This window comes from Atractosteus spatula, chromosome 3 (genome assembly GCF_055471065.1).
Source record: "Atractosteus spatula isolate fAtrSpa1 chromosome 3, fAtrSpa1.hap1, whole genome shotgun sequence".
NCBI classification, from domain to species: Eukaryota; Metazoa; Chordata; class Actinopteri; order Semionotiformes; family Lepisosteidae; genus Atractosteus; species Atractosteus spatula.
Genome location: NC_142708.1, coordinates 70,455,783 through 70,468,205, shown reverse-complemented (window position 1 = coordinate 70,468,205; position 12,423 = coordinate 70,455,783). Strand labels below are relative to the sequence as shown.

The following is a 12,423-nucleotide window of genomic DNA, read 5'->3' as shown; positions in this document are numbered from 1 at the left end:
CACCTCCTTTTCTGGAACAAACAGTGATGTTACTTCCTCTCCTGACACACAGCCTACAGTCACTCCCTTTCCTGGAACAACAACTGATGTATCTTCCTCTACTGAAACACAGACTACACTCACTCCTTCTCCTGGAACAACAAGTGATGTTACTTCCTCTCCTGAAACACAGACAACAGTCACTCCTTTTCCTGGAACAAGTGATGTATCATCCTCTACTGAAACACAGACTACAGTCACTCCCTTTACTGGAACAACAACTGATGTATCTTCCTCTACTGAAACACAGACAACAGTCACTCTTTCTCCTGGAACAACAAGTGATGTCACTTCCTCTTCAGACACACAGAATACAGTCACTCCTTCTCCTAGAACAACAAGTGATGTTACTTCCTCTCCTGAAACACAGACTACAGTCACTCACTTTCCTGGAATAACAACTGATGCATCTTCCTCTACTGACACACAGCCTACAGTCACTCCTTCTCCTGGAACAACAAGTGATGTATCTTCCTCTACTGAAACACAGACTACAGTCACTCTTTCTCCTGGAACAACCAGTGATGTATCTTCCTCTTCAGATACACAGACTACAATCACTTCCTTTTCTGGAACAACCAGTGATGTTACTTCCCCTCCTGACACACAGCCTACAGTCACTCCCTTTCCTGGAACAACAACTGATGTATCTTCCTCTACTGAAACACAGACTACAGTCACTCTTTCTCCTGGAACAACCAGTGATGTATCTTCCTCTACTGAAACACAGACTACAGTCACTCCTTCTCCTGGAACAACCAGTGATGTATCTTCCTCTACTGAAACACAGACTACAGTCACTCTTTCTCCTGGAACAACCAGTGATGTATCTTCCTCTACTGAAACACAGACTACAGTCACTCCTTCTCCTGGAACAACCAGTGATGTATCTTCCTCTACTGAAACACAGACTACAGTCACTCTTTCTCCTGGAACAACAAGTGATGTATCTTCCTCTACTGAAACACAGACTACAGTCACTCTTTCTCCTGGAACAACAAGTGATGTATCTTCCTCTACTGAAACACAGACTACAGTCACTCTTTCTCCTGGAACAACCAGTGATGTTACTTCCTCTCCTGAAACACAGACAACAGTCACTCTTTCTCCTGGAACAACAAGTGATGTATCTTCCTCTACTGAAACACAGACTACAGTCACTCCTTCTCCTGGAACAACCAGTGATGTATCTTCCTCTACTGAAACACAGACTACAGTCACTCTTTCTCCTGGAACAACCAGTGATGTATCTTCCTCTACTGAAACACAGACTACAGTCACTCTTTCTCCTGGAACAACAAGTGATGTATCTTCCTCTACTGAAACACAGACTACAGTCACTCCTTCTCCTGGAACAACCAGTGATGTCACTTCCTCTTCAGACACACAGACTACAATCACTTCCTTTTCTGGAACAACAACTGACGTATCTTCCTCTACTGAAACACAGACTACAGTCACTCTTTCTCCTGGAACAACCAGTGATGTTACTTCCTCTACTGAAACACAGACTACAGTCACTCTTTCTCCTGGAACAACAAGTGATGTATCTTCCTCTACTGAAACACAGACTACAGTCACTCTTTCTCCTGGAACAACAAGTGATGTATCTTCCTCTACTGAAACACAGACTACAGTCACTCTTTCTCCTGGAACAACCAGTGATGTATCTTCCTCTACTGAAACACAGACTACAGTCACTCTTTCTCCTGGAACAACCAGTGATGTATCTTCCTCTACTGAAAAACAGACTACAGTCACTCTTTCTCCTGGAACAACAAGTGATGTATCTTCCTCTACTGAAACACAGACTACAGTCACTCTTTCTCCTGGAACAACAAGTGATGTATCTTCCTCTACTGAAACACAGACTACAGTCACTCTTTCTCCTGGAACAACCAGTGATGTATCTTCCTCTACTGAAACACAGACTACAGTCACTCCTTCTCCTGGAACAACCAGTGATGTATCTTCCTCTACTGAAACACAGACAACAGTCACTACGTTTCCTGGAACAACAAGTGATGTATCTTCCTCTACTGAAACACAGACTACAGTCACTCTTTCTCCTGGAACAACCAGTGATGTTACTTCCTCTCCTGACACACAGACTACAGTCACTCTTTCTCCTGGAACAACCAGTGATGTATCTTCCTCTACTGAAACACAGACAACAGTCACTAAGTTTCCTGGAACAACAAGTGATGTATCTTCCTCTACTGAAACACAGACAACAGTCACTAAGTTTCCTGGAACAACAAGTGATGTATCTTCCTCTACTGAAACACAGACTACAGTCACTCTTTCTCCTGGAACAACCAGTGATGTATCTTCCTCTCCTGACACACAGACTACAGTCACTCTTTCTCCTGGAACAACCAGTGATGTATCTTCCTCTACTGAAACACAGACTACAGTCACTCTTTCTCCTGGAACAACCAGTGATGTATCTTCCTCTACTGAAACACAGACTACAGTCACTCTTTCTCCTGGAACAACCAGTGATGTATCTTCCTCTACTGAAACACAGACTACAGTCACTCTTTCTCCTGGAACAACCAGTGATGTATCTTCCTCTACTGAAAAACAGACTACAGTCACTCTTTCTCCTGGAACAACCAGTGATGTATCTTCCTCTACTGAAGCACAGACTACAGTCACTCTTTCTCCTGGAACAACCAGTGATGTTACTTCCTCTCCTGACACACAGACAACCCTCAGTGCTTCTCCGCAGACAACCCCGTACCCCAGTCACACCACTACTCATGTCACATTCAGTACTGTCAGACCAACTACAGAGGAGCCAACTACCCCAGGAAAGCCTGAAGAACATACAACTCCAAATGTCTGTAACAATGGTGGCACATATGTAGACAATTTGTGCGTCTGTCGTCCGAATTTCGAGGGCAAGTTTTGTGATGTTCTAGCAGGAACTGTTTCTGTCGGTGAGTAAATGATCTTCTGACCTTACAGATGAAAAACCTGTCTGCGCCTTCCTTAATTTTCACTATGAAGAAGGCAGTCAGGTCCCTTATCTTCAAGGCATATCAAGTGTGAGGAATGATTTGAATTTGCTCCTAAAATGGAAAAGTTAATGTATCAAGTGTTACAACTTTATTTTATTTAATATTGTTACAGTAAGTATCTCAGCTCCCTCCTCTTTGATCCCCCAGTTTTGCTAACTTGGAAAATGTATCAACAAGTCTACAGAGCTACTTGGCAGACAGCTTTCTACCATAAGCAACTAGTGGCAATCATTTAATTTTTATGATTGTACAATTATCAAAAGATTTCAGATGCAATGCAAGTTACAATGTCACATCATGTAATGCAACCAGTGCACTTTGTAGTCATTTTCACCATTAAACCCTCTGTCCTAGATGCTGTCATCACTAATGTCTAAACTTGATCACAACAATTATTTCTAGTGTACTATGCAGCATTGGACATCTGCTGAGTGAGACTCACAGATCTGGAAAATATATTTCGGGACCCTCTGTGGGTTTTGATGCACTGTACAAGCACCGTACAAGAGTGGCATAGGTCAAACTCTCCACATGGCCATATTGCTGCAATCTGACAAGTTTCACCTACATGTTTTAGACAATAATATTAAGAAACCTTTGAAAACACAACAGCACCAATTTCCAAAGCCAGATGAACATAAAACTTTCACATGAGTAAAAGCAGTTCTGAGTCAACGATCCCTTTATTTCAGCTTCCCACACTACGATAACCTGTATTTATATGACACCTTTTCTCTAACATAGTTCATGCTGGAAAATACCTGCTGTTTTAACACTTTTCCTATCGTAAATGCTGGTTGATTTTACAGCTTTTGTCTAAACTTAAGAATCTGGTGTCCTGTACTGTATGTAGAGCTGTTCCTAACTGTGGAATATTAGTCCTGTGTAGCTGTGTGGTATGAAAACCGAGTAAGCAAACTTCTTTCCACACATTTGTTACAGATACCTATGAAAGGACAGCAAACGTGACAGTGAAGATAGACCAAAACTACACACAGGAACTGAGCAACACATCGTCATTAGAATACAGTACATTTGTAAACAGCTTCACGAAGCAGGTAAGGAACCAAATGACGGGGCTGGGATCTCTGAACGTCAACAAAGCTGGAGGGAATTTAGATTTCATATTCACACGTGAATAACAGGTGTGAATGAAGACCAAACTGTGTTTTTTTTTGCCAAAAGGCCCGATCAGTTATGATGGACCTAACCCTCAAGAGTGAAGATAGATTTCTCTCTGGTTCATGCCATTGACAAACTCTTTCTTATCTCCTGCAGATGAAGAACGTTTACAAAAATATTAGGAATTACAAAGGGGTGGAGATTTTGAAAATCAGGTACTGTGTCCTCGTGCTCTGCTATCTTAGAGAAAAAGCCCCACAGCTTCCAGAACACAAGAAGGGATCCAGTGGGCATGAAACTACTTAAGTGTGAGATGTAAAGTGAAGCAGCGGGGTTTGTGTTCAGGTTTGTGTGTGCAGCTTTGCTGTAATCGCAGACTGTGATGAGTTCTGTCACCTGGAAGTTTCCTCTTCCTTCACTCCACGTTTTCTGAATATCCTGTCGGGGGAAGGAAATACAGTGCAATCCTGAAACAACACGAGATATTTGAAAGGAATGCCCTTTACATTTGAGGCTTTATATTTTGGCAAACTGGATTTTGATTGGAGGGGAACTGACGAATATTGGTTTGGAATCCTTATATCAGCAGGGAAGAAAGCTGTAACAAGAAAGTGGCTTCTCCCAGATTTCCCAACCATGAATGATCCGATTGAATTAATAAAGGAAATATATATCATGGAAAAAATAGCATTTTCACTAAAATTACAAATGAAACAAATGGTCAAATATTGGTCTAGATGGCTTCAGTACATGAAACCTTTAAGGTTGGATTTTGTTGAGATACAAAATAACTGATCTCCTCCCATTTCATATTCATAAATGTATACATCTTCCTTCTTTTGAATGTATATATGAATGTAGTTCGTCGCTGAATGTAGTTTTGTTTAAAAGTTATAGAATTGTAAAATACTAGGGGAACAAACAGGAATAGACCATTTTTGCCTGTGATGTAAGCCTGAATAATGGTGGGTTATATGTAAAATGGTTTTGTTTTGTTCTCAAAAATGAAAAAATTAAAAAGAAACGACACGAGCTGCAGGTAGAACTGGAGCCTCATGACGCCATTAAATTCACGTTCACCTTCTTCTGTTCACGCACACAGCAAGGGCAGCATTGTTGTGGACTACGAAGTCATCCTAGATATGAAGAACGGAAACAATGCAGACGAGGAGTACCAGAAAGTGCTCGCTGAGGTGGAAAATGCTCTGGAAAAGGCAAAAAACTGCACAGGTAACATACAGCACCAGTAGCAGGTAGCAACTCTACATAAACTATACAAGTCTCTGGTGTATAATCACATCCACCACAATTCTGTACTGATGCTGTTGTTACTGTACTTAAACAAGGGGTCAGGACTGTAATGTACCTGATGATATTACTGTGGTTATTGTTCCTACACCAGGGAATATTAAAGCACCACACAGACACTAATTTACCTGATAATCAGTTTGGGATCTCCTGCTAATTTTTCTGTTTTTCACTCAGCGCTAGGTTGTGCGATACAGCATCACAGTGATTCTTTATTTCCATTTCAGGACCAGATAACTGCCTTACTTTTACTATCAAGGATTATACAGTCAGAAACAGCACGTTGAACAAAACTGGTGAGTATGTTGGGAGACAGAGAAGGAGAGAGTAAAGGTGTTCGGTAGAGATGAGGAACTGGGAGAGAGGGAAAGGCTGTGTATGCTAGTGGTCAGAACTGGGAGACTGAAAGACAGAAAGGGAGGGAGTCTGAGTGAAGCACCTACAGCTGTGAATATGTGGTATTTAACCCCAGTGTGTTCCCTCCACAGCTGTGTGTGACAAGGTGATCCCAGAGGGTTTCAACGCCTACTACACTGCTCACACAATAGATTCGAAAATAGTCTGCATTTCCCAGTGTGACTCCAGACACAACGAGAGAAAAACCTGCAACCTGGGCACTTGTCAGGTCACCAGAGCCGGACCCACCTGCTTGTAAGCCCTTGCTTCTTCACAGCCGCCGCTGCTGGCATTATAAGCAAAATTTGTTTCGCTATCAGGGAAGCCGAGCAGACTGGGGAGAATACAGTATTAGTCAGGAATGACCTGTGTTCATCCGTCTCCAGCTCTGGAGTCTGAACACAGGGCAGCTAAAGGCTTTACTGATCATCTCCAGCTACGCAGTCATGAATTATACAGACACGTCCCAGCTCTTCGTTAAACCCATGGGACACCAGGGTTGGTGGTGCAGATGGATGGGATGGATGGATAGACAGATATCACCTCTCAATCAGCATATATTTCTTGGAATTCTTTGGAATGACTTCCCCTTGAATAGAAACGAAGAAGGTTTTTTACTCATCAGGTTTTGCGCCTCCTTTCCTCACCTGCCGCTCACCCCTCTCTCCGCAGCTGTCTGCACACGAGCTCAGAGTGGTACATGGGCAGCGACTGTAGCCTTCCTGTCAGCAAGGCTGGATTCTACGCAGGAGTGGGCATCCTGGCTGTGGTCATAGTGGTCACTGTCATCACCTTGTCCACATTCCTCATCCTGGGCAAGAAGAAAGAAATCAGGTTTGACAATATAACAGCTTCTTTTTTTCAGCAGAGCCTTGACATCTCTGCTAAGTGAGAGATAGACAGGTGAGATGAGCCTAGCACCAGGGAAGCCTTGTTACAGAACGCAGAAATGAGACGAGAGGAAGCTGGCCTTGACTCATCCCTCTTGCCACCTCTCAGGAACCAGGACGGGAAGAAGAGTCTGATGAACCAGTGGCTGGATGATGATTTTGAGTGGCCGCCGCTTAACAGGACAGACACACCAGCAGGTACTGCCCCCATGTTCTCCCTTGCCTCCTCAGCCAAGCACAGGCACCAAATGTCTAAACCTGCGTTTCCACTCATACGGAGCAAGATCACAGTTACTACTGTATACCTTGTTCTCAGGTGACCTTTCCTTCCGTCTCTTTGGCTCTCATTCTCCCTTCTTTTCTTTCTCTTTACTTCTTATTGTTGTACTCTTCCCTCATCCTTTTTTTAGGGTTTTCTCTTCTCTTGTACTTTCTGTTTTCTTTTCAGGTGTCTTCCTCTGCCTCTCTTGCCTCTCTGTGTTTCGTCCGCTGCCTGTCTGTTCATTCTGGCAGATTTGATTGAGCTTTTCACTGGCACTAGGAACGTAAGACAAGCTGATGATTCTTCTTGTTGGATGCTCACCTGCTCACTCTCTGGGTTCCAGCTGAAAGCTACAGCGCACTGTACGGAAAGTCCCGGGACCTGCCCTACAATGCCCAGAGTTCCACAATCTTCAGAAACCCAAGTTCTTACTTCCCGGATTCTAGCGTACCAAGATACCCCGACCCCTGCCCACCCTACAGCAGAGAGGAAAGACGCCCCATGCAACAGAACATCCAGCTCAACAACCTCAGTCCCCCCATCTCGGTGAGCGATCTTTATCATTGCGGCACAAAAGGAAAGACCACATTTCCCAATTCACTTTTTTTTCCAGAGTCACTGTTTTCAGTGACAAGCTTGCAACCCCATACTTCACCATCAGAGGTATTAAATAAATACTGCAGTTGGAGGACAAGTACATAGACAACACAGATTGATCTGGAGAATGTAGATACAGTAAATACATATGATACATACTGTTACTACATAAAAAGATCGATAATGCAGCCACAAGTTTGAAACATTATTCATTCCCAACTCCATCAAGCATAATAAAACATTTCAGGGACCATCAAAAGCAGCAGAAGAAAAATATGATTAGGTTCTATTTCAACTACTCCAGCCATTCATATTCAACTGTTCTGAACGGTAATTTTTACACCACAATGCACATTTTAGAATAATATAATGAGAATATTCTAAATTGGTAACCTTAGCTCATTCTTTTAAAAAAACTGCTGTTTGAAATGTTATAGAAGCCATTGGGCCAAGACGCCAGTGGTGCAGAGTGGAGGTGAACTTAAGTATGGAGTGTTAATCACTTACCTTTCTATTTTTGGTTAGTTGTTTTCGGGGGAGTGGGGTGTGGGGGTGCTGTTTTGCTAATCCCCTGTCTTTCTTTGCAGGTGAGAATCGGTCGGCCCCAGATCCGGACCTCTTTCGAGACCTAGTCGTTTCTCCCCCTTTCCCCTGTGAGGCTCCCTGTCTGAGCTGAGGGACACAGGCTGCACACACATCTAGCACAAGACTGGGAAGAACATGCATACTAACCCCCAATGAACCCATGGTGCTTATGGTTGGCCAACATGGCAGTTCAGCTCTGGCAGCTCTGCAACATCCGCTGGCGATTAACGTCTTTGTCAGCAAGGTTTCAGTCGTTTTAACTCACCAAACAGAAGAAATCAGAAAAGAAGAAGACGTTCGTCCACTTCCAACCATGGGAAAACCCAGTTCCCAACCAAACTAAAATTATAATCGAGATACGGAGCAATGGGTTGAGATTAGAATTTGATTCATTAATATTGTTTTGCCTTGTTCAAATTTCGATATAACCATTTAACTGCTGCCCCAGGAAAAAAACAGGAAACTACAAATTGCAGCTGCTGACAACTTAGGGAAGGAAGGTTACAGACACGAGGAGACCATTTCTGGTAATCGTGAAACTATGATATTTTTAACCCCCAACTTGTATAGCAGCACCTTTCCTAGCAACAGTAGCTTAATTTGAGCATACGGAGTCATGTCACTAGACTGCGATGGGGATTCTCCTAGACTTCACCATTTCTAGAACAGTGAATAATGAAGGTTACTGTATTTGGCAAAGGGTGTTCGAGACTGTACTTTACTGCAGTGGTTCTCAAACTTTTTGGACCGAGTACCACCCCTAATCCAACCAAAGCATCCAAGTACCACCTACAAGTCATCATCTCATAGGAACCCCAGAAATTCTCAATGACCAACATGAGCGCGCGTGCACACACACTCACACATACATATAATACATATTATAATAATAAACTTTATTTCATATAGCGCCTTTAAAGGTGGCTTCTCAAAGTGTTTTACAGAAAAAAAACAGTAACAACAACTAATAAAAAAGCACCATTTCAGTGAGAGGGGTGAGCCTGTTTAGTCGAGCAAAGCAGATGTGAATTAATTTTTCGAGCCTTGATACAATTCACAACAGAGTCTAACAGATTTTAAATCGTCAGGCATTTTCTTGACGGCAAAGGTCTCGCGGTGGATGTTGCAATGCGTCCATTAATTTCTGGAGCAACCTCTCTAATTCGTGCACCTACACCGCTGTGTCGGCTTGTCATTGCTCTAGCACCGTCTGTACAAACTCAGACCCATTTTATCCAGTTGATGCCATTCTCTTCGATAAATTTATTCAGCAGCTGAAATATGTGCTCTCCTGTAGTTCCTGTTGGTAGCGGCTTACAGAACAGAAAGTCCTCATGGGACGTACCCTCAAACTCGTATCTAACGTAAACGAGCAAATTGGCCAAATCGACTACAGACTCATCTAATTGCAGTGAAAAACATCTCCTCATCTTAACGCGCTCTATCAGTGTACTTTTGATATAATCCTTCATTTCAATAATTCTATGAATGACTGTGTCTTTCAGGGGGAGGGGGGCAGCAGGTCGAGCTGTTTAGCAGCTTTTTCTCTACACATAATACGTGTCAGCTCTTTTGCCAACGGTAAATACGGTTCTTCAAAAATAGTGTAGCTTACCTGCTTTAGCAATCCGCAAGCTTGCATTTTTCCGCGTTTCCGTTTTTATTTCCGTATTTATTTAAAGTTTTTATTTCATGCGCATGGGAACAAAACACAGAGACGCTCGGTGTATTTTTCTCAAATTAACTTAGAACAGTTCTTAAATATTTTTCTGTTATCTATCACGCTTTCCTGTGCTCACAAGATTACCAGCGTTCGTAGCACGTATTTCTATGCATTCCTGTGTTTAGAACGTTGGCATTGTTCCAAAATCACGCACATTCTCCTTCCTCCCTATTTGCTGGAGATACAGTAGCTTTTTTAAAATACAATTGGTCACTTGCGTCCCTAGCACGCATTCCTATAGAGTGGTATAGAATTACAGAGTATCTCTTGTGTCCACTGAAGTATTAGCGCGCACTGTATCGCAGTACGTAGGCTGCGTATTCGACATGTTTAAAATACAAAATACAAAATATGAAAACCCGTCCCGATTTTTCAGCGCACACGACACAGTTCCAGGGTCTTTTGGCGTACCACCTGGCGGCACTCCACGTACCACTGCCGGTACGCGTACCAGAGTTTGAGAACTAAAGTTTACTGCAACAGACTGCGTTACTCCTCATGCCTCACTTTAAGAGTGCATTTAAAAGAATCTCTCCAATGTATTTATACGCTTTACAATAGAACATTGATGCTAAGATATATTACCTGTAATAATTTATGAATTTGAGATGTGCAATAAACATTTTTTTTCAAGCTGCAATGTTTGTTTTCTGTTCACTTTCTGTTCACTTTTCCCGGTGAGGGGGGTTGCAATGTGTCGTTTTTACTTTCCTGACATGCGGATTTATATCCCGGCAGGTTGTATGAGGTAACAAGATTATTACTATTACAACTGCAGCAGCACAGGTGCGTATAAAGATGTTTTGGTACTTACAGAAGCCTAAGTGTAGTACAGTGTGTGAGTATGAAATCTACTACTCAGTACGGTGAATTAGTACCTGTTAGGGGAATTCTGACCAGGATTACTAGTGTAACAGTACGTTCAAGTTCAAGTTTATTGCCATTATACTCTTATATGGGTATATGGTATAACGAAATGCTATTTAGCTAGCTCTCAGATGGTAAGCAGTACAAAAAAACAACAATACAATTGTATAAGAAAAGAAAGAGACAACAGGCAGTGTGCAAAAACAACAACAGGCAATGTGCAAAACAACATCAGATGTGCAAAAACATGCATCAACAGAATGAAATAAAGGACAGAAAATTATTGGGAGTGAACCTCTTGACATGTGAGGTAGAGGTAGATTTCAATGTGTGTTTGAGTTTTGATGAAGAGAGAAGGCATTGTGAGGGTTCGGATAGTAGGTGAGAGAGGCTGGGAGTTTAATAGCTTTATAGTGCGGGGGTAAAAACTGTCTCTGAGTCTGGTAGTCCGGGCCCGAATGCTCCGGTACTGTTTTCCAGATGGTAGAGGGTCAAACAGTCTGTAGCTGGGGTGTGTGGGGTCTTTGATGATGCTTAGAGCTTTCCTCAAGCACCGTCTGTCATAAATGTCCTGGATGGATGGGAGAGCAACCCCAGTGATGGACTGGGCAGTTTTCACCACCCGCGGTAGGGCTTTGTGGTCAGTAATACTGCAGTTGCCATACCACACTGTGATACAACCTGTCAGTGTGCTTTCTGTAGTGCATCTGTAAAAGTTAGAGAGGCTCTGGGGATATATCTTAGCCTTCTTCAATTGTCTTAGGAAGTACAGGCACTGTTTTTCTTAATCAGACAGGTGGTGTTGAGAGACCATGTGAGGTCCTCAGTGATATGAACGCCAAGGAATTTGAAGTTACTGACCCTTCCAACTTCAGTCCTGTTGATGTGGATAGGGGCAGGACCATTTTGCAGTTTCCTGAAATCAATGCTGACATTGAGGGTGAGGTTGTTGTCTTCACACCACGTTGTAAGGAGATTGACCTCCTCCCTCTAGGCCCTCTCATCATTGTCTGTGATCAGACCTACAACTGTGGTGTCATCGGCAAACTTGATGATGGAATTGGTGTTATGTTTGGCCTTACAGTCGTGGGTGTAGAGGGAGTAGAGCAATGGACTAAGCACACACCCCTGGGGGACCCCAGTGTTCAGAGTTAGCGTGCCAGAGGTGTGGTTTCCAAGCCTGACAGCCTGAGGTCTGCCTGTCAGAAAGTCCGGAATCCAGTTGCAGAGGGTGGTGTCGAGGGTGTGGGAGTTTCTTGACTAGTTTCTCTGGAATGATGGTGTTAAAAGCTGAGCTGAAGTCAATGAAGTCTTGCGTATGTGTTCTCAGAAGAGTACTCAGTAGAGTAAAACTAAATTGTTTCCCAATGGTCTAATCACAGCTCAGCTTCCATATTAGTGGTTGTCCCCACATGACCTTACTCATGACCTTACATATAGAATGTCATGAGTAAGGTTTTCTGATCATTGTAAATCTTTTCTGATCGCCCTATCATCTCATATCGCCGACCACCTAATCGGCGTAACCTCCTTGTTCACAGCTCCCTTGACCGCCCTCAACAACCATCCACACCAGGCACTTTCCCTTGCAACAGAGCTCGCTGTATC

At 42.9% G+C, this 12,423-nt stretch overlaps 1 protein-coding gene across 1 annotated transcript; it reads left to right on the top strand.

Moving 5' to 3' along the window:
* The first annotated feature begins 2,003 nt into the window (after nucleotides 1-2,003).
* LOC148838580 (mucin-3A) lies at nucleotides 2,004-10,580 on the top strand. The gene is made up of 11 exons (XM_088911211.1): nucleotides 2,004-2,060; nucleotides 2,630-2,984; nucleotides 4,008-4,123; nucleotides 4,344-4,402; nucleotides 5,290-5,417; nucleotides 5,723-5,791; nucleotides 5,984-6,146; nucleotides 6,564-6,725; nucleotides 6,891-6,979; nucleotides 7,387-7,589; nucleotides 8,228-10,580. Exons 1-11 carry the CDS (start codon nucleotides 2,004-2,006, stop codon nucleotides 8,270-8,272), a joined length of 1,446 nt encoding a protein of 481 aa, XP_088767337.1. The 3' UTR covers nucleotides 8,273-10,580.
* Nucleotides 10,581-12,423: the final 1,843 nt, after the last annotated feature.